Below are 21,539 nucleotides of genomic sequence, written 5' to 3'. Positions count from 1 at the left end.
GATGTTAATGTCTATTAATTAATTAATAATAATTATGAAGTAACATTTAAAATTTAATTTTAATAGTAATGAAAATTAGTAAAACTTAATCACTTATATTGAAATATATTGACCAAATAAAATATATTGAAATATTGAAATATATTGACCAAATAAAATTGTAACATAGAAACTTGGAGACAAAATTGAAACCAAACTAAAAAAATTCAAAAACTATATGCCTAACATATTTAAATTTAGGGTCAAATGACCCAAATTATTGGGACTAAAAATGTGTTTTTTCCCCCCAAATTTTTTTAAGGCTGCCAAAATATTTTATTTGATATTTTTGTTTTATGAAAATTTTCTCTTTTATTCTAAATAAAATTTATATTATTAAAAAGTCACTGGGGGCTAAATTTAAACAAGTGTCCTTTTAGACTTGTTTTACAATCCACACTGGACATTATTAAGCCACTCATCATTCAATTCACACATATTAGCATTCTTGGCTATTCTATTTGCAACTTCATTGCATGTACGATGACAAAATTTGAAAGAAATTGACTCAAAAGCTTTTGCAAGATGGTTGATCTCCTCAATCCAACAGTCTGTTGAGCTCAACTATATATTTTTATCAGTGATCAGAGAGATAACTTGTAAACAATCTGATTCTACAGTTAGTTTTGAGTATGAATGGAAAATTACTAATTTAATCCCTCCACGAATGGCTAGAATTTCTACTAAGGGTCGCTCAAAATTCAAATTGATCGAAGAGGATGTTGTACAAACAATATTTCCAATAGAGACTCTAATAATAACTTCAATTCTAGTTGAAGGGTGATCCGATTTCCACACTACGTCTACATTCAATTTGAGAAAGCCATTTGGAGGAGGATTTCATCTTGAAGATTTCCCCAATTGATTTTGTGAGTTCAACATGATAAATTTTATATTCTTAGTAAATGAATTCAAGAATTTTTTATAGTATTTATGGATCCATTCTCCTTTGGTGATATGATTAAGAATTGGTTGTTGTAATTTCATACTATTCCTGTCATTCCATAAAGCCTAGCATGTAATTGTAACTAGATTTAGGTCCTTTTTGCTATAATTTAAGTTGAGAGCAAACCATCTGTCTTTAAAGCTATTGATGTAGTCATTAATGATAATCGAAGAAGGAAAAATTAGATTCCAATTGGGCTTTACTCTTGTGCAAGATATTAAGATATGGTCGATCGATTCAGTATTCATGTTACATCCAGGATAGATAGGTGAAATGTTAATCTCCCTTCGGTGAAGATTTAGATTTGTTGGAATTATGTCATGAATGACTCTCCAACAAAAAAAAACTTTATCTTCCTTGTTACTGTAAGATTCTAAATATTTCTCCATAGGTCCATTTATTTAATTTTAGCAATCATGAAAGCTTTATATCCACTCCGAACTATGTAATTACCTCTTTTTTCAAAATGTCAGGTCCATTTGTCTTGTAAATATTTGTTGGTTGGGATTCTTCTAATAATTTCAACATCCTCTACTGGCAGATCTACTTTAGTTTTTCCTCTTGTCATTGACCCTTTTCATCTAGGAAGTCAGAAACAAGAAAGTCATCATAAACTATGTTTATTGTTGAAAGAGTAACATCTTGGTAACCAAGAATCTTTGAATGTCCTTATTGATTTACCATTGCCTACTTGGTATCTTAAACTCATAAAAATTAATTTTCATTAGAAGAAATTTGGCCTTTAATGTCTGTTGGAATTAAAATTGGAGGTATTTATTTTTTTTTTAAAAAAAAACAGATTTTAAATGTCGACTTTAAACCGACATTAAATATAGGACTACAATGTCGATTTAAAACCGTCATAGTACATACCCATGAATTCTTTTCCCTTTTAAAAAATCTCCTCTTTCATCTGTTGCTCGTTGGCATCATCCATTAGCTAGATCCATTTTCAAAATCCCATGCGGTTCTTCAAAGTGTAACAGAAACCCCATTTTCTCAACTTAAATATGTAACATCTGAATTTCAGGAAATGTAACCTCTCATTTGGGAAGTTGGGATTAAATTGAAATAATTGAAAGTCTTTCATTGGTTAAATTAAATTTAATTGTTAGATATTCGAATTAATTATCTTGAAAATATTAAATTTTGATTCCCTTTGATTTTGGATTTTAAGGCCAACTTTAAAAAAAAATTAAGGAGATAATTAATTCCAATAGTTTTGAATTGATTTAAATATTTGGAAGGATTTAATTTGTATTGGATCTTCTGCCATTTAATTTTAGTTTTTGAAGTCTAAATTAAGATAATTTGAAAAATTAATTTATTTATTAATTTAATAGAATTTTTAGAGATTTTGGAGACACAGTGATAAAATATTTTATTTATCTTTTCAAAATTTGAAAAAAAATAAAATAAAAGAATTGAGATTTTTTCGAAATTAAATGCTAGTGAAAAGAGGCCAAAAATTGGGGAGAAAGAATTCGGTTTTTTTAGCAACAGCTTCCACAAAATTATCGATTACGGAAGTTTGAACAGTTGGATTGTGCTCAAATTTGGTCAGTCTAGAGTTTCATTTTGAATGGTTATCGTTGTTTAAAGCTTTGATTTGTTTGTAATCGCTGAGAATAAAATCTGTAAAACTAGAAATTTCTCTTCTCTCTCACTCTCGCAAACCCTCCTCGTGCAAGACCCTCACTACTAGCCGCTAGCCTAAAAAAATATGCCGACCGACAGCAATACCTGTTGCCTATCTATGGTAGTCACGAGCCGACGCGCCATCCATCGCCATTGCCGGATCTTTGCCGAAATCTTGAGAAAAACCTTGGGTAAGACTTATTTTTCTTATAACCTCTCTTTGGTATGAAATTTAGATTCAAGATTTGGAAGTTTTGAAGCATTGACCACCAAGCTAGAGATCATTTTTCATTTTGCAGAAAGTTGATAAAGATCGGTAAGTTTTGGGTAAGTTGTTGTTGGTTGGTTATTCTTTTGAATTGAGAGTAATAGTGGAAAAATTAACTTATTGATTTTGGATTTAATTCTTAATCAGATTGGCTAATTGAATCAAGTTTTGGAATTTGTCTTGGATCAAGCCACAACTTTGGGTTGATTCAAGGTTTCCAAAGGTTTTAAGGAATTATTTGCATGGATTTTTGTGACCAAGTTGAGATAAGTGGTACTATTACTACTGTCTTTGTGCCAGGCGGTCTAGATTAGATTTATAAAGTTAATTAATGGACTCTAGAAGCATGATTATGTCGTTGTGTATACTTGTTGCATGCCTGTGTATTATGAGCATATTTGAAATTCTAAACAGTACTGAAATTATGTATATAATGTATGATTAGACCAATAGGGCAGTTTACTGTCTCGCCTTGACGCATGTTTTATTTCAAAGGATCGACGGGTCTAGTTTCATGTTTGACGGTGTGCCTACGGGCCGCTAGACATGCGTGAATTGACAGGTTCATGTTCATGTTATTTTTCCATGTTTGACGGTGTGCTTACGAGCCACTAGACATGCGTGAATTGATAGGCTCACGTTCATGTTATTTTTTTCCATATTTGACGGTGTGCCTACGGGTCGCTAGATATGCGTGAATCGACAGGTTCATTGTTCATGTTATTTTTTCATGTATGATGGTGTGTCTACGAGCCGCTAGACATGCGTGAGTCGACAGGTTCACATTCATGTTATTTTTCCATGTTTGACATGTGCCTACATGCCACTAGACATGTGTGAATTATTCACGTTCATGTTATTTTTCCATATTTGATGGTGTGCCATTAAGCCACTAAGTCAAGGTAAGACAATACGTCCTTTGGTTTCTTTTCATCATCTAAGATCGATGTGGTTGTTTAAGCCACAGATCCATCATTCTTTGCTCGTGGATGCATAGCCTGACCCCAGTAATGGGATCACTTACTGAATATTTTATACTCAACCTTTCTTAATTTATGTTTTTCAGGTAAGGATAGAAACAGACCGACGGGTGACGAGAGGGACCTGTGATCGTGCCATATGGGACATGTAAATCGCTTCCGCTCAGTTTACTTTTTCAAGCTATTTAAAAATTTTGATTTGAAACTCGATGTTGGTCAAAATTTTATCTGTTTAAGTTATTTTTTCTTCATTATTTTAAGGGCTCCGAACAAAAGTTTTACTTATTTGTTATTTATTTTAGAAAACTGTCTTTACTATTTTAATATTTTCTTCAATGGTCAAAATGTTTTGAATGTAAATGTATAATTATGAGTAACAACCCTTATCAGTACTCAAAAGGCCGGGTCGTTATAAAACTCATCACCCCTCCCATGGAATAGCAGAATTGCACTTAAATACACCATTTCTTTCTCAATTCCCAGATTTATTCCCATTTATTGATTCTCTATCTTCTATGGCTTGTTTGGATTTCAATTTCGTTGTCCCTTCTAAAAGTTCCCAATTCTCCCCTTGATTGGTTCGGTGGTTGCACAGTTCTTCCAGGAGGATAGATTATAAATTTCTTAGAATTTTATAGGTTTGTTGGTATAATTAGGAAATTTGATGAATGTAGGGCTAAGATGGAAGTTTTCATACCTGCCTCGGTTATAAATGCTACTCAAATCGTGAAGCTATTCCCAAATGGATGCCATTCATTTCATATGTGTAGGTGAGTTTTATATATCACACACTCTCAAGGGCTCTGTTCCTTTTCCTTTCAGTCTTTTTCTTGCAAGTAAATGAAACATGGCTTCTTAATATTACACGATTTGGTTTAGATTGGCTTGTTGTGGTTGCAACTAAGCTATTTATTATGACTTTGCTAATGAAGTTCAGATACCGAGTTTAATTTTCGTATCGCGTTTGTGTCCTTAACATTTCATTAGTTTCTGGACATCTGAACCATAGAAAAATATTTAGAGCATCTCTAGTAGCATATATCTTTACACATCCTACTAAATTATTCAATCATAACTTGTCATGTGAGAAATTTTACCCTTTTTAAAGAATATTTTAATATCTTTTGATGTGAATGGTGGAAAGGAATGCACAAAAATGAGATGCACCTAAATATTACCTGAACTACATTTTGATAGATGAAGAAGTGAAAGTGATTTATATTATCTTCATATTTACAAAGTTCTGACCTTCCTCTATTTTTCTTTGATTTGAGTCTCCTCCCACCCATTGGCCTTCTGCTTCATCTTCAATCTTCGAATCTCCACCACAGGTCGTGTTTGAAACTTCCATTACAAAGTTTCTTTGATTTCTCCCCATCATTTCTTTCTTTTTTGGCTTTCATTCTTTCCTTCTGCTCCATTTCTAGTACTCAATTTCGAAATCATAGTTTTCCTGATTCTGCTACTTTAACCTTTCTCAAATTTTGTTCTCTTCATTGAATTCAGTTACTCTCATGGCTTCCACTTCCACCAAGGATGTTGCTGCTGGAAAATTCCTAATTTCATTTCTAGTAATTCCATTCGTTACACTCATACTCTATATCCCAAATTGTAGGAGTTGGGGGTAATTTATGGGGGTGGCATGAAAATAAAAGGGTTCTTCTGTTCAAGTGTTTATTTAGATTTAGGCTTTAATTTTGAACTGCTAGAAATGCATATCAATGGAGGGCATGTGGAACTGGGATTTGGGATTTGGGATTTGGGAAATCTAGAATTTTGTAGCTTGAAGATAATACATTAGACTTAAGTTAATGTAGTCTATGTTCGGATTATGATACCATGATCTGTATAGGATAATATGTAGTTTGGTGGGTTTTTAAAGGTTTTGGTGTATGGAGTTGGTAGAATTGTCAAATTTGTAGTTTGGAAGAAAAAACCCATGTGTTTTGTGGGCTTGATTATATTAGAGTCAATGGAATTAGTAGGCTTGATTTATTGTTTGGTTTGAGCCTAGAGTTAATGTACGGAGTTGATAGACTTGATTTATGTATGGAGTTGGAAGGCTTGTGTTAGGATCCTTCCTGATAAGAGCAATACTCAAGAATACAAAAGAAACTCAAGAACAGTTGAATTATAAATATATAAAAAAGTGTATTGAAATATGGTATAAATTCATAAGTAAAAGTAACAAGATAACCCTAGCCTTTCGAGAAAGCTAGTCTCTCCCTAAATTTCCCAAAGGAAATTTCTTACAAAATACTTCTCTCCCCATCCTCTCAACCCATTCCCTTTATTTATAACCAAAAGCCCTAACCAACTTACTATCATATTACTAATATGCCCCTTCTAATACTCATCCTAATTTTTACTAATAATCTTACTATTTCCATGACTAGGGTCCTACAGCTTGATTTATGTTTGGCTTGATTTAAGTTTGTATAAATTATTTGTCTACAGATTTTCGCAGTGTCTTAGTCCTGCTGGGGAGTACAATCTTCAAATTGGAATTATTAAAGGAACTGCATCCTGACATGGTTGCTACTTATTCAAGCAGGTTGTATATATTCCTTCTAAATAAACTAGAGGTCTTGAGTTTTTGCCTTGGTTATTCATATTAGCTTTCAAGTATGTCAATTTTATGTTAAATGTTGGCAGTGCTCATGTTTTTTTGGGACATCCATTCATTGTTGAAGCTAGTGTTAGTATTGGAAGAAAAGATGTGAAACAGGTTTTTTCCTTATTGGTTTAACTTTTTTGATTGGCCATTTAAATACTATGCTAGCTTGCACTATTTTCATCATTCTATCCAATCTAATTTTGAGAAGGGTTCATCAATACTAGATATTATGAAACCTAATGGATATAAAGTTGAACGCTTACTTTTGATCTTCTTTTCTCCCTTTTTTAATCAATTTTTGGTGTTATATTTGTGTTTACCTGTGACATTTGGTAAAGAAATAGATTATAGCATACTAAATTTTTGCTTGTGCACTACTTAGATATCTACTTAGATATCCAATATTGGATGTTGTCGACGGTTTTAGTTTCCACTCTTCTAATTGCTTTTAGCAAACACCCTCTTCTTTGATTGATACATATGTTTTTGTTTCCTATAGACATTGATGAAGCATTTGTGAATTGGTGGTTCATTCTTTTATTTGAACGGATTGCTAATTTGTTTGGCTACTTAGTTTATACTCTTCCTTGGTATGATATTGTGAACTCTATTGACCCATGTGGGCATTTTTTCTTCAGGAGACTGCAGTAGTAAAGACAGCAGGCAAAGCATGACACCAGACAATGATTTCAAATATTGATTACACTGAGTTTGAGAACTTCTCTAAGTGGCTTATTGTCTCTCATTGGCTTCCTTCCTCTTTGACATTTTCATAGAATTATATGGAAGCATGTTATTGTATTTTGGGTAACTTTGGTGGTACAGTTATTGTTGTCTATATTATATTTTAGGTTTGAGTTCTGTGTATTTATAGGTGGAAGAGAAATATTTTTGGCTTGACGTAGAACAATAAATATGCCTACATTATAACAGACACCATTATAGAGATAAGTTCAAGAATAGTGTATTTTTTTAAAGTAATAACAAAAATATGGTAAATAGGGTATATAGGAAAGAAATTACACCGGTAAGATGGAGGTAAAAATATTGACAAAAATAAGGTAGCAAAATCGTGTACCCAGTCCACGATTTTTATGTCAGCTAACAAACTCGTGGACGGGGTCCACGAGTTTCATATTTTTATTATTGTTTATTACTTTTATTATTTTTTATTGCTTTTTTTATTTAAGTGGATACAAAGGGGAACAAATTTATTTGAATTTCACGTTAAAACAGTGAAAAAAATCTCCGGTAAAATAAATTTATGTGAAAAAAATAGATTTAGTCTTGCTAAAAATTTGATTCAATTTTTATTTTACCATAGCCCTTTAAAAATTTGAATTTTATAGTAAAAAATTCTCCAAAAATATAAAAAGACACTAAAAATAAAAGAAGACAGAAGTTGGGGAAAATGTGAAAAAAAAATAGATTTAACCTTAATTCGTGACTACAAATTTGGTTCAATTTTTATTTTACCGTAAGAATTTGAATTTCACAATGAAAAAACACTAAAAAATAAAAGACGAAGACGGAAGTTGAGAGAAAATGTGAAAAAAAATAGACTTAGTTTTAATTCGTGACTAAAAATTTGATTCAATTTTTATTTTACTGTAAGGCCTTTTAAAATTTGAATTTCACAGTAAAAGATTTTTCGAAAATGTAAAAAAAAAAAACTAAAATGTGGAAAAAAAATTTAGAATTAATTCGTGACTAAAAATTTGATTCAATTTTTATTTTATTTGTAGACCTTTAAAAATTTGAATTTCACAGTAAAAAAAATTCTCCGAAAATACAAAAAAAACACTAAAAAAATAAAATAAGAAGATAGAAGTTAGGGGAAAATGTGAAAAGTTTGGATAAAATGTGAAAAAAAAAAAAGATTTAGCTCTAATTTGTGGCTGGCCTTAAATCGTGGACGGGTTAAACCATTTATGTGCTCACTCAAAAATATGAACCTCGTCCGTAATTTCACAACTCTATTTTTGTCAATACTTTCAAATCAACCCTATTTTTGTCAATAAATATTAAAATAACATTATTTTTTAAAAAAATTCCGCATTATAGTAAATAAATTTATATATATATAAAAATACAATGACGCAAATTTTTTGACACAAAACGAGATATTTAATATCGATTTTAACTCTTTGATTGATATTAAAGATGGATTGGACATTTTTTAAAAATGATGAATTAAAAAATATAGGATAATTATTGAAAAATTTGATAAAAAAACGACATAAAAGATGGTGTACAATATCGATTTTCAACTGCTCCGGGATGAACGTTGAACGTTGACTACTTTTTTTAAGATTACCTTATCAAGTATAATATTGATTCTATTTGAAATGGCTTTAGTCATTATTTTATATTTTACATTGCATAGACTTATCGGTGTGTAGTCACCAACTGTTGTTGGGTTTTTTATTTTAGGAATTAGAACAAAGTTGGTTTTATTTCACTCTAGTGAACTAGTTTTGTTGTTTAGGTTGTTAAGGCAATCTCTAATTGTATTTTGGCCAACAATATCCCAATAATGTCAGAAGAAAATGGTGAGCAAACCATCGGGGTCGGGTGCGTTAGAAGGAGACATTTGTGAAATCGCATCTTAAATGTCTTTCCGAGTGAACGGGGCTCAAAGAGTGTTGTTCATTTCATTATCCACCTTTGGTTTAATATTCTTAATAACTTTAGAAATATTTTCTTCCTTTGGGAAAGATGTAGAGAATAGGGATTGGAAATAAGAAACAAAGGTATCTTCTATAGCATTCTAATTTCCTGTCCATTTTCCATTGTTTACTATAATTCCTTTAATTTTATTTTTTAATTTCCTCATGATGGCTTTGTTATAGAACCATCTTGTATTTTAGTCTCCCCATTGAAGCCAATCCTCTCTAAACCTTTGTTTCCAATAAATTTCTTCCATTTCGAGGAGACTATCAAGCTCAAACTCTATTTCATGTATCTTGTCGAAATCAACATTAGGGAAATTGTTATACTCTTCTAAAAGGATTCTTTTGCATTTGGTAATGCTGTTTCTGATTTTAATATTGAAATTTTTTCCTCATTTGACAAGAAGCAAGATTTTGTTGTGTTAAAAATAAAAGAGAAGGGAAGAGAATGACAACACAGTTATATGGAAACCTTAGTACAATTATATGGAAACCTTAGTACAAGGAGAAAAACCACGATATAGAGACTTTTCTTATTATTTTAATTTGATACACTAAATACATAGGAACACACTGTATAAATAGACAGTAGGAAACCCTAGGGGTCTACATAATTACATAAATGCCCCTAGGTTAAAAACCCTATTTTCAACACTCCCCCTCAAGTTGGAGCATAGATATCGACAAGGCCCAACTTACACAATAATCAAGTTGGAGCATAGATATATTTACAATAATCCCTTTGTAAATATATCTGCAACTTGTTGATTTGATGGAATATAAGGGTTGCATATGTTCCCACTGTCCAATCTCTCCTTAATGAAACGTCTGTCAATCTCTACGTGTTTAGTTCTGTCATGTTGAACCAGGTTATTTGCAATACTGATGGCATCTTTGTTGTCACAAAATAATTTCATCGGAAGCTCATTATCTTGCTGGAGATCAGATAACACTTTCTTCAATCAAATTTCTTCACAAATCCCCAGACTCATGGCCCTATACTCAGTCTCAGCACTACTTCTAGCAACAACTCCTTGTTTCTTACATCTCTAGGTGACTAGATTATCCCAGACAAACATACAGTACCCAGATGTCGATTTTCTGTCAACAACAGAACCTGCCCAATCAGAATCAATGTAGGCTTCGACAGATCATTTATCGGTCTTTCTGAACATCAAACCCTTGCCAGGAGTTCCTTTCAGGTATCGGAGGATATGTTCAACTGTTGTCATATGATCCTCATAGGGAGCTTGCATAAACTGACTAACAATACCTACTGCATACAAAATATCTGGTCTTGTATGAGACAAGTAGATCAACTTCCCGACTAACCGCTGATACCTTTCTTTATTAACAGGAATTCTATCATTCTTATCACTGAGCTTCGCATTGTACTCTACTGGTATGTCAACAGGTTTACACCTAGTCATGTATGTTTCCTTTAGTAAGTCCAGAGTGTATTTTCGTTAAGAGACTGATATACCTTCTTTTGATCGAGCTACTTCCATTCCTAAAAAGTATCTTAGCTTACCGAGGTCTTTAATTTTAAATTCTTCGGCCATCTTTGTTTTGAGCCTCATGATCTCTGCGTCATAAGAACAACTATTTTCCCTGATGTCGATCTTTTTATAAAAAGAGTGTGATCAGAATGCCCCTGAACATACCCCTGTGCTTTCACAAAAGTTGTGAATCTGTCAAACTAGACCCTTGGAGACTGTTTCAATCTGTATAACGACTTTCTCAATCTACACACCTTGTTTTTGAACTAACTCTCGAACTCAGAAGGAGGACTTATATAGACTTCCTCTTCAAGTTCCCCATTCAAAAAAGAATTTTTAACATGAAGTTGGTGTAGAGACCAATCCTTATTTATAGCAGTTGACAAGAGCAATCGGATAGTGTTAAGTTTGGCCACAGGAGAAAAAGTTACAGAGTAATCTACTCCATAGGTCTGAGTAAAGTCTCTTGCAACGAGCCTAGCTTTGTATCAGTCAATCGTCCCATCTGATTTTTATTTTATAGTAAACACCCATTTGCATCCAACTGTCTTGTGCTCTTCAGGCAAAGCCACCTGTTCCCAAGTTTCATTCTTCTCAAGAGCTCTCATTTCTTCTATAACAGTAAACCACCATTTTGGTATTTTCATTGCAACACTTATGTCATTTGGAACCATCTCAGTGTCCAAACTGGTAGTGAATGCTTTGAACTCAGTTTCTAGATTATTATACGTCATGTAACTATGCATAGGGTATTTAGTACATGAACGAGTGCCTTTCCTCAGAGCTATAGGAAGATCAAGCGATGCATCACGTTCCTTCAACTTTCCAGGCTCCTCACCATGATAGACTATCTGTGTATCAGAGATTTCAGTAGTATCCTCCACATCATTATTAGCAAGAATCATTTTATTCTCTGTTGACTCCCCTTCTGCCATTCTTTTAGTATTACTACTTCTTTCTCCCTTATCTTGCCTGCATTCATCAGTCTCCATACGCACATCAACATCATTCATTTCAGGAATGTATGTACCTGGATCTGATGGCAGGTCTGACTCATGCACTGGAGCCAGCTGTTCTGGTTCGACAGGTGACACTGCTTCCTTCTTGAGATTCTTCCTATAGTAAGTTTTTCAAGGAACTTGGTTAGTAGGAAGGACCAGATCGTCATGCTCAGAACTAGGTTTAAACGAGATATGAATGGGAGCTGACTCTAAGGGAATAGCATAAGATGACCAGTTAGTCTCTTTATTCATGTTCTCCCCCTGATGATGACTAACAGGAAAGAACGGCTGATCCTCGAGGAAGGTGACATCCATGGAGACATAGTATTTACGAGATGATGGGTGATAGAACTTATATCCACGTTGATGAAGTGGATATCCAACAAAGACATACTTCTGAGCACGAGGAGTAAATTTTGTGCGGTTTAGACCATGGGAGTGAACAAAGGAAACACAACCAAAAACCCGAAAAGGAACATCGGAGATTAATCGAATGGTTGGGAAGGACTCTTTAAACAGTTCTAAATGAGTATGAAGATTAAGAATACGAGAGGGAATCCGATTAATTAGATGGGCAGTAGTAAGAACCACATCCCCCTATAGGTATCATGGAAGATTGGCAGATAACATAAGATACCGGGCTACTTTTACCAGATGACGATTTTTCTGCTTAGCTACTCCATTTTGTTGCGGAGTGTAAGCACACAAGATCTGGTGGACAATACCCTTAGAGACAAAAAAATCCCTGAAGGAGGCATTGAAGAATTCTCACCCATTATCACTTCGTAAAATTCCAATCTTTGTTTTGAAATGAGTCTCGACAGTTGTATAAAATTGTTGGAAAATAGATGACACCTCAGATTTTTTAGTGAGGAGGAAGACCCAGATAAGGCGAGTGTGATCGTCTATAAATGTGACAAACCACTTTTTACCAGTGGAAGTGGTAACCGGTGAGGGACCCCATACATCATTATGAAAAAGCGTAAAAGGACTCGAGGGTTTGTAAGGCTGAGACTGGAAAGAAACACGACTTTGCTTGGCACGAATACACACATCACAATTTAAAGAGGAAGTATTAACATTGCGAAATAAATGCGGAAACAAATACTTCATATATTGAAAATTTGGATGTCCTAAACGGAAATGCCACAACATAAAATCATTTTCAGAAACAGAAAAATTCAACGACATAAACCTAGTTTGATGATCATCTCTAGAGGAAGCTTATTCATAAAGGAAGTAAAGTCCCCTATCATGCCGGGCAGTGCCAATCATCATCCCTGATTTCAGATCCAAAATGAAATGAGGTGAGAAAATTGCCTTACACTTTAAATCCCTTGTAATTTTATTGACAGACAACAGGTTATAAGAGATTTTAGGCACATGTAAAGTATCACGCGGAATTAAATCGTTAAACGGGAAGATATGGCCTTTCCCTGCAACAGGGGCAAAAGACCCGTGAGCAATGCGAATACGCTCATTTCCAACACTTAGGTTATCCAACATAAATAGTTCTGAAGAACTTGTAAGATGATTTGTGGCCCCTGAGTCCACAGTGTGTGGTTTTTTACCATTTATACTAATAAGGCGAAATGAAGGGAAATTACCTGATTGTGCAATAGCACTCACCACAACCATACTCAAGTTGTTCTTACTATCAACGGAAGGCTGCTTCTAAGTATGTTCATCTGCTGAGTCACTTACTAGGGCACGACCAGTATTAGATTTGTCATGAGACTGTCGTCGCCTGCTATTTGGAGGTTTCCCGTGCAATTTCGAACACTGGTCCTTTGTGTACCAGGGCTTCTTACAATATTCACACACAGATGGGGGGTTTTTTATCGCCATTAGCACTGGACAACTTTGCAATGAAGGCAGATGTATCAGTTGTAGAAATGGGATTATTCATGGCCCATGATCGATCCTCTTCCCGCCGTATTTCGAAGCAGACTTCTCTGAATGAAGAAGTAGGGTGCTGGCCCAATATTCGACGACGGACACCATCAAATTTAAGATTTAATCCATCTAAGAGAACATACACATGGTCTACCTCTTCAATTTTCAAGTATTGAGCCCCGTCTTGTGCACAATTCTAGACAATCTCTCGACACAGGTTCATCTCTTGCCACAGCATTGATAATTCGTTGAAGTAAGATGTAACATCCATGGATCCTTGTTTGCATTCATGGACCTGCTTGTGAAGCGTATATTATCGAGAGTCATTCTGTCTCTTTGAGTACAAATCTCGCACAGCCTCCCAGATATCCTTGGTGATTGCAACATATAATAATGGTCTGGCTATTTGACGTTCCATACTATTCACCAGAACAGAGCGTAACAGCGAGTCTTCTCCTTTCCAGATTCGTTCTTGTGGACCACCTGGTACTAGCTTCAGAATCTCCCCCGTCAAGCCACATAAATAAGAAACATTTGGCAAAACATGGAATGAATTTACCGGATTCTCTAAATAAACTAGTTGAATCGGTTGGGGATTTGCGCCAAACATCGTATCCAAACCTAAAATCTGTTGTTGGAGATAAGCCAACTGTTGTCTCACATCATCTGTGTAATGAGTCGAACCACAAGCGGCTGGAAATGGGGTAGCCACTGTTGACTGGAAGGAAGTCGCCGGCTGGAAGAAGGTCGCCGACATATATGAAGACCCCAGCCGGCTAGACTGCTCGAGATAGTCGTCGACTCATTGTTGGTCGAACACACTTGGTGCGGAAGAATCAGTCATGTTCGGCGCGACTCCTTGTAGATCGAACGAACCTAGCGCGGAAGGATAGGCCGGCGCAGAAAGCAGCGACCTATGGCTTGAAACGACCAGATCTGTCTGTCCATCGAGAATTCGTCTGGGTTCAGTGCGGAAGAGTCTGATCGGCGCTTCTGATTCTTGCAATGAGCAACGATAAAACCACGATATATAGGGAAGAGTCTGATCGTCTGTGCTGGATTCGTCTGGATTAATCTACTCCATAGGTTTGAGTAAAGCCTCTTGCAAAATGAGCCTAGCTCTGATACCATGTTAAAAATAAAAGAGAAGGGAAGAGAATGACAACTGATGCGTTATTTTATGAGGTGAAAATATGGAATGAGATGCGGTGATGGAATTGCGTTGAGCAACAAGTTTTCTCAGTGGAATCCAAGTATAAACCCCATTGAGTTTCCTGGTAAGTCCAAGATCGAACTCAAGAACTTGGGAAAATGGTATGCGGTGGTAATTTTCAGGAAGACTTTGCAATAACCGGTAACTCAAATTGTTGTTTGGTTTGTGTTTGCTGTAATAAAAATAAACAAATGCGGCGGAGTTTCGAAAAGAGTTGATAAAATGGAAGATGCGATGAGTATGTGATGAACGGGTTGAGAAGGGTTCGGCTAATGCTTCTTGGATGCGTTCATGTTATGCAACCATGCAACACATATACAATAGTAAACCATCTTTTGACGTGAATGATACGGTTTCTAATGCTAGAATGCATGCGATATATGCGATAAGTCTATAGGACCTACACATAAGCCTCTCTTCTTATTTATGCGATGACAAATGACACACACACACACAAGGCAACCGCATAATATCATAACCTATCTCTAGGGTGCATGCGATGTAGGTTCGTAAACAGGGCTTATCTCTAAGTCCCTATCTCTTGTTTATGTAGATCTAATCTTGCTCTCTCGAGTCTAGATTCTAACCTAGCTCTCTCAAGTCTTAGGTTCTTTCTTCAGACACTCTCTTGAGTAGCTCTAAATGGGTGTTGAGCACAGCATAAAACAAGATAATCGCATGCGATGAAGATCCTAGGTCATGTTAGCTTAGTTCTTCTCAACCCATTTAATTAGTTTAGCTACTCATGCGTGCTAAGAGAGTGAACAGATGTAGAATAAGAAATTCCATTGTATATAAAGTTGAAATACAGAATAACAATGCAAGAAGAGAATAAAGAGCTTGGTGGCGATCTCTTGCTTCCCAAGATTTTACATTGTCTTTTCTACTCTTGTTCAAAAGATAGTCTCGCTCTCGCGAGAGTCGGCTCGCTCTCTGCTTTCTATGCCTCTGGGTTCTCTCCCGAGTTGCCCTGAGCGATTTTCCAGTGTCTCTTCCCTTCTCTCGCTCCGCCTTCTTAAAAATAAAAGAAAACTATGGACAAGGCTAAACTATGAACAAAAACTTGCTGAACTAGCTTAACCGAACCCCTTTTCAGAAGGATGCCTTCGGTATTTATAGAGCTTCGGGGTGAAAGGTAGCTTCTCTCTTATGATTACACAGATGGGATGACTTTAATTCTCTGACTGATGCGCTGAATATTTGTCACCGAAAAGCTGATTGTACTTGTTATCATTAGCGGCTTGTCAACTTAATTCGGATTTGGTCGTCATCAGCTTTCTATCCCATCGTGATTAATTATGCCTTTCACCCAGATGCGCCCACCAAGTTGTGCCGGCTCTATGCGGCAATCCTTCTTGAGCAGATGTTTGCGATCACAAATCACCGCAAAGCCTTGCAGTAATACTGCGCTCGTCCGTTGATTTCTTATGATCACGCTTTTCACCTTGCTTCAATGCGTATTCTGCATAAAAATACAAAAAACAACTGTTTCTATATGATAAACGTGTGCGATCACAATGCTATGAACTTAATGCTTTTTGGACGCAATCTAACATATTTTATCAACGCAAACCTTCATTGTTTAATAACTTAGCACTGTAATAACGTGCATTTTTGCCCGTTATCACACCCCCAAATTTAAACAATGATTGTTCTCAAGCATAAGCTAAAGATTTCCTTTAGTAAGTCGACCGCAAATCTCTTTTCCTGGATTTCTCAAGAATACTTCATTCAAATCCTATACACCACAATTTCCTCAATTCTTATTCAAGTTTCCTCTTAAAATATTTCTAAGATCTAAAGACCACAAGTTTAACCTTCAAAAGGACTTTACTAAATTCCGAGACATCTCATGATTTATTTTTTTAAAAAAAAACTTTTTTCATTGGGGTCCTAAATGATTTTTTATCCTTGCATATTTTTGACATTGTTATTTTTTTTTTCTGACCTTGCGCTGATCTAAGTGCCTCGCCTTCGTTTTGGCTTGCCCCTACGTGTGTCATGCGGACATCCAATTATGGGTAAGTGCCATTCACAACTTAACTTTTATCAACATGAGTTTCCCCATTGCGTTGACAGTGGAGTTGTTATTCTCAATTTTTTTTTCATAAAGCTAAAAATAGCAAGGTCGAAAAATAAACACCTCACCCCCAAATTTAAAATGCGGTAATGTCCTCATTGCCAAAAGATTGAAAGAAGTCATGTGATGTTCTTAGGAAGCTACATAAAGAGAGTTTGATAGAAAGCTAATAGACACTAACTTCTAGAAATATTTCATGAGGTGACTTTTCTAAGAATAAGTTGACTCTAGTATATATTAAAAAAATATAAGCATGATTTCATCATTGAAATCATAATTGGCAAAGAGACAACATGCGGTGACTTACTAAATTTATCAATGTCAAATGATTGCGGTAATAAAAGAGGATGTGATGATAAGACTTTCAAAATTAAAATGCGATGCGATAGTGCAAAATTTGGATTAAAGTTGAGGAAGAATACAACCCCCAAATTTGCGTTGTCGCCCGCATTGTTTGTTGACGCATCCTGCTTTGCTGCTATCTATCTTCTTTAGATTGCGGTGATGGAATAAGATAAGTTGCTTCTTCGTGTAGCGCCTCCGCAATCGTTCGCCTCGATCGTTTGCAAGAAAAACATCGAGAGGGTCACATGAGTTTTAAACAAAACAAATTTTTTTACCGCAATCGTTCAGCACGATCGTATAAGAAAGGTGTAGATATATAAACAATAACAACAAAGTGATTGTGATAATAGATAATAACAAGATGATGAAAGTTCATGAAGTATTGATACAGGAAAAAGGATATTCAAAAGAGTTGCGTCCCTGATGAGGTTGAATTATATAGTAACTCAGGCACTGCTTATTCTAAGTTGGTCTTTTCACGTCCACGGTGGCTTTTCCCTCTTTTCTTTGTCCTCTAGGATCTTGACTGCCTTAATCCGGAGCTTTTTCCCATGAATGTTCATTACAATCTCCCCCTAGCACACATCAATTTGAGCGCGACCGGTCGAAAGGAATGGTCGTCCCAATATGATGGGCGTATCTTCGTCCGCTTTATAATCTAAAATGAGGAAGTCTGCCGGCAAGATGAATTTATCAATTGAGATTGCGGCATTTTTCAACTCTTCGTTAGGATGTGTTCGAGATCTGTCTGCAAGTAGGAGAGTCTCTTTCGTGGGCATGAGTGTGCCAATACTCAATCGTTTGAAGATTGATAGTGGCATGATGTTTATACTCGCCCCAAGATCACATAGTACTTGGCCACTGTAAACCCCTCCCATGGAACATGGTATCATGAAGATTCCTGGGTCGCACATTTTTGGTGGGATCATAACATTTTGCGTTGCAGCCACTGTTGCGATCTTTTCTTCATCATTTTGTTTTTCTTTCAATCATTGCGAGGATGTTGGTGGTTGGACTTCTTCTCTCACATGATCTAGAGGCTTGAGGGTGGACGCAACTTCGTGGTTCATTTTCTCGAGTTTTTCCAAATTATAAGTCAACGGGTCCTTGGATGTTACCGCATTCAAATTGGTCGTGATGGGTTTCTCCCCTACTTCCGCAGTCATTTTGTTGCTTAGCAAGGAGACTGCTAAGCATTTTCCTTCCTCGTATCCCCAGCGTTGTGAGGGAGCTCAATAGAGCTCAGCAACGCTCGTTGTGGTATATTTTTTAGCTCACCCACAATTTATCCTAGCTGAATTTCGAGATTTCAAAGGGACGTTGCTTGATTCTGAAGCACTAATTCGTTTTTCTCAATGTACTGGTTCAACAAGCTCTCTAAGGACAAATATTGCGGTGTTTGCGAGCTGCTAGCTTGGTTATGCGTTGGACCGTTGTTTTGCGGGAAAAATTCGGGTGGCCCTCCTTTTTACGCCACTGGTTGGAAGTTTTTTTGTTGATTTTTCCATGCAAAATTTGGGTGGTTTCTCCACCCGAGGTTGTATGTATCGGAGTGGGGATTGTTCTTTATGAAGTACACTGATTGTGGATTTTCTGGGCATTCTTCCATCAAATGAGCATCTCCACAAATGACAAACCTTGCGATCGTTTGAGCGATTGTGCTGACCTACCCTTTCTTCGCTCACGTGTTATTAATTGAGATGCCTTGAATCAAACTCATTATCGCAGTCATTTAATTCTAAGAACCTCTTTCAATCAGCTTCCCTATTTATGTTTACTTGCTTTCATTACAGCTTTCTTTTATCGCTTTTGAAATTCCGGTCTATTAGGATTAGTCTTTAATGCTTTTTGTATTTCCTTCCAATTTAATTTCACATGTATTTCCATACCTTAAATTTAGTAGCACCGGTCGTATTATTTTTGTGAATGATTGGATGAATCACTACAAAGTCTCTTCGACTCGCGTTTCGATGAATTAAGAAGAAAAGAATATAAATTGGTATGTAACGAAATGATGGGTGTAGTAAGTGATACCAAGAGACACCATGCGTCCAGTACACCCAAATGCATTGCAGTGAGGGGTGTGTTGCGCGCATATATGTCCTTTGCCCGTCCTTAGCTAAATGCACTATGTTAAGGTATCCTCCAGAAATGTGTTCAGTTAACGGGTGTGTTGCGGGGATGTATGTGTGTTGCTCGTCCTCTGCAAAAATGTATCTGAGTTTATTGGAAGCATGGTGTGAATGTTAATCGTGCACCCTTCTGAATCAAATTTGAAAGAAAAGATCAAATTCTTTGACTTTTGCACAGGTGAAAAAATTTTGTATTGCGTTCATTTATAATTATTTGTATACTTTGTTAATATTCAATACAATTGAGTACATATTCACTCTACTTTTTTCCTGTGCCTTTTTTTTTATCATCCTTTGTCAATATTTGCGATATTCTCAATCGTTTACTTTTGTGTTCGTCACTGCGTTGCTATGGTGTATCATATGTTTATACTTGGAAACATTTCCCATACTTAGTAAATTCTGACTAACACTTAGTTAATTCTTAGTTTAACAATACTTTACCTTTTATCTTTCAAAGTTCTGCTCAAACCTTCTTTTTGAAATTTTCTTCTAAGTGTTTGTCTAGTCTATCCAAACAATGCAATGAGGACCTTGCTCATCTTTAAATTTGGGGGTGGGGAAGGTCTAAGCAGATGAGATCAAGAATATGCAGTATTTAAGAAAATGCGTTCATTTTCTATTAAATAATAATAATAATAATAATAATAATAATAATAATAATAATAATAAATTTTTTTTTATGCAAAACTCCAATGTCAGCGTAAAGAAAACATAAAAAATATTCCCAACCTGATAAGAGTTTAGTTGTGAAAGGAACCTGCTCATAGTTAGATGTTCGTATGACACCCGTAGGAGCAAGACAAAACGAAGGTGGGTTTTCAAGAACAACGCAGTATGAAAAGAAAAAAAATAAATAAAAGAATGCAAGAGACAACTCCTCTGATTATCATGAGTTGAAGTTGGAATTGGCACACAATCGTAGTTGGATGTTCGCATGACACCCGTGGGGACAAGCCAAAACAAAGAGTGTAACCATGGTCAACAGTCTTTAAATAAATAAATGACGCAAAGTTTTGCTCACTGCATATAGATACATCAAGATGTTTAGACAAAGAAGAGATAAACATTCTATTTTGAAAACTAGAAAAGCATCTTTGAGCAGAATTTTGTTACATAGAAAAATAAAAAAGGAAATTGCGATGTCAAGTAATGTGCCTAAGTGTAACATTCGGAGCAACCAATCGTCGCAAAAATATAGGATAGGAATTGAGCATGATTGCGTTAGTAGAAGATATGCTTGAGGATAAGCATATATCTAAATTTGGGGGTGTGATAACTTGTAAAAATACAAGTTATTTATGCCACCTTATCTAGATATTGCGGCCAAAAGATAGTGAATATGCGCTAATTGTATGAAAATTAGCTTAGAAATACGATAATTATAAATTATCGCAATTACACCTACTAACATTATAAAGATGGAAGACAAGGAGAATTTTACTCTGTTTTGCAGGAAACCAAGTCACCGCTTGCGTTCAAGGCTCAAGAGAAATCGATCATTGCATCTCTGTCACATTGCAGCCGTCAATCAACAATGAAGAGACAATTACCGCAATGACGGTGCAATGCGACAGTCGATCCAGAGCTGTATTTCAACTGCATGCGGTAATAAAAATAATACCGCATGCGAACTTGCGATCGAAAGATGCAGCTGAACAACGCAAAAGTGGAGGATTGAGGCACGTGTACAACTAACGGTTGTGCAGAATTGACGGTCTGATTGCATAACAGAAGGAATAATTATTCCTCTATCTTCGAAATTACCATAACAACAATTGGGGACCACAAGGCCTGAGTCAAAGATTCTCACCTATAAATACGCCATAGATTTCAGAGAAAATGGATGCTACGGGATACGGGGCTAATTACTACTAAAGTGTTAAGAGAAAAGGCTGAGCTAAGTGCTTAACTGAAGAAATCTGGGAGGAAAACGAGACAAGGCCAAGAGGTGAGTCTCGGTTCTATTCTGCCAAATACCCGTCGAGAAGCTCTGTGTTAGAACCCTGCTACCGGTTGAGCAAGCCTGAGAGGGAAGCTCATCCATCCATCTGATCCATCCAATCCGGCAAGTAGATCTCCACCCGAATCGGTGCTAAGACATTGGTGCTTTTTTGTATCTGTTCTATCTCTTTTCATCATTGTATTTCACTTTCTTTATCTCTTCATTCGCACACCATGAATCAAACTCTTAATAGATGTATTAAGTGTTT

General features: G+C 35.7%; 1 protein-coding gene and 1 long non-coding RNA gene across 2 annotated transcripts; one reads left to right on the top strand and one right to left on the bottom strand.

Annotated features, from left to right (window-relative positions):
* The first annotated feature begins 4,340 nt into the window (after positions 1-4,340).
* On the top strand, positions 4,341-7,388 carry LOC120074488 (uncharacterized). Its single transcript, XR_005481001.2, has 3 exons — positions 4,341-4,641; positions 6,329-6,425; positions 7,127-7,388. It is a non-coding gene; the product is annotated as an uncharacterized LOC120074488 (long non-coding RNA).
* A 3,783-nt stretch (positions 7,389-11,171) lies between these two features.
* LOC150031563 (uncharacterized) lies at positions 11,172-13,508 on the bottom strand. Its single transcript, XM_090308875.1, has 3 exons — positions 13,365-13,508; positions 11,869-12,257; positions 11,172-11,775 (listed from the first exon to the last, which is right to left on the bottom strand). The coding sequence occupies exons 1-3, from the start codon at positions 13,506-13,508 to the stop codon at positions 11,172-11,174; spliced, it is 1,137 nt and encodes a 378-aa protein (XP_090165001.1).
* Positions 13,509-21,539: the final 8,031 nt, after the last annotated feature.

This window comes from Benincasa hispida, unplaced genomic scaffold (assembly GCF_027475165.1).
Source record: "Benincasa hispida cultivar pf3 unplaced genomic scaffold, pf3_genome.v1.1 HicScf1135, whole genome shotgun sequence".
Taxonomy (NCBI): domain Eukaryota; kingdom Viridiplantae; phylum Streptophyta; class Magnoliopsida; order Cucurbitales; family Cucurbitaceae; genus Benincasa; species Benincasa hispida.
Note: the sequence above shows the minus strand (reverse complement) of the source record. Positions and strands in the feature narration are given on the sequence as shown.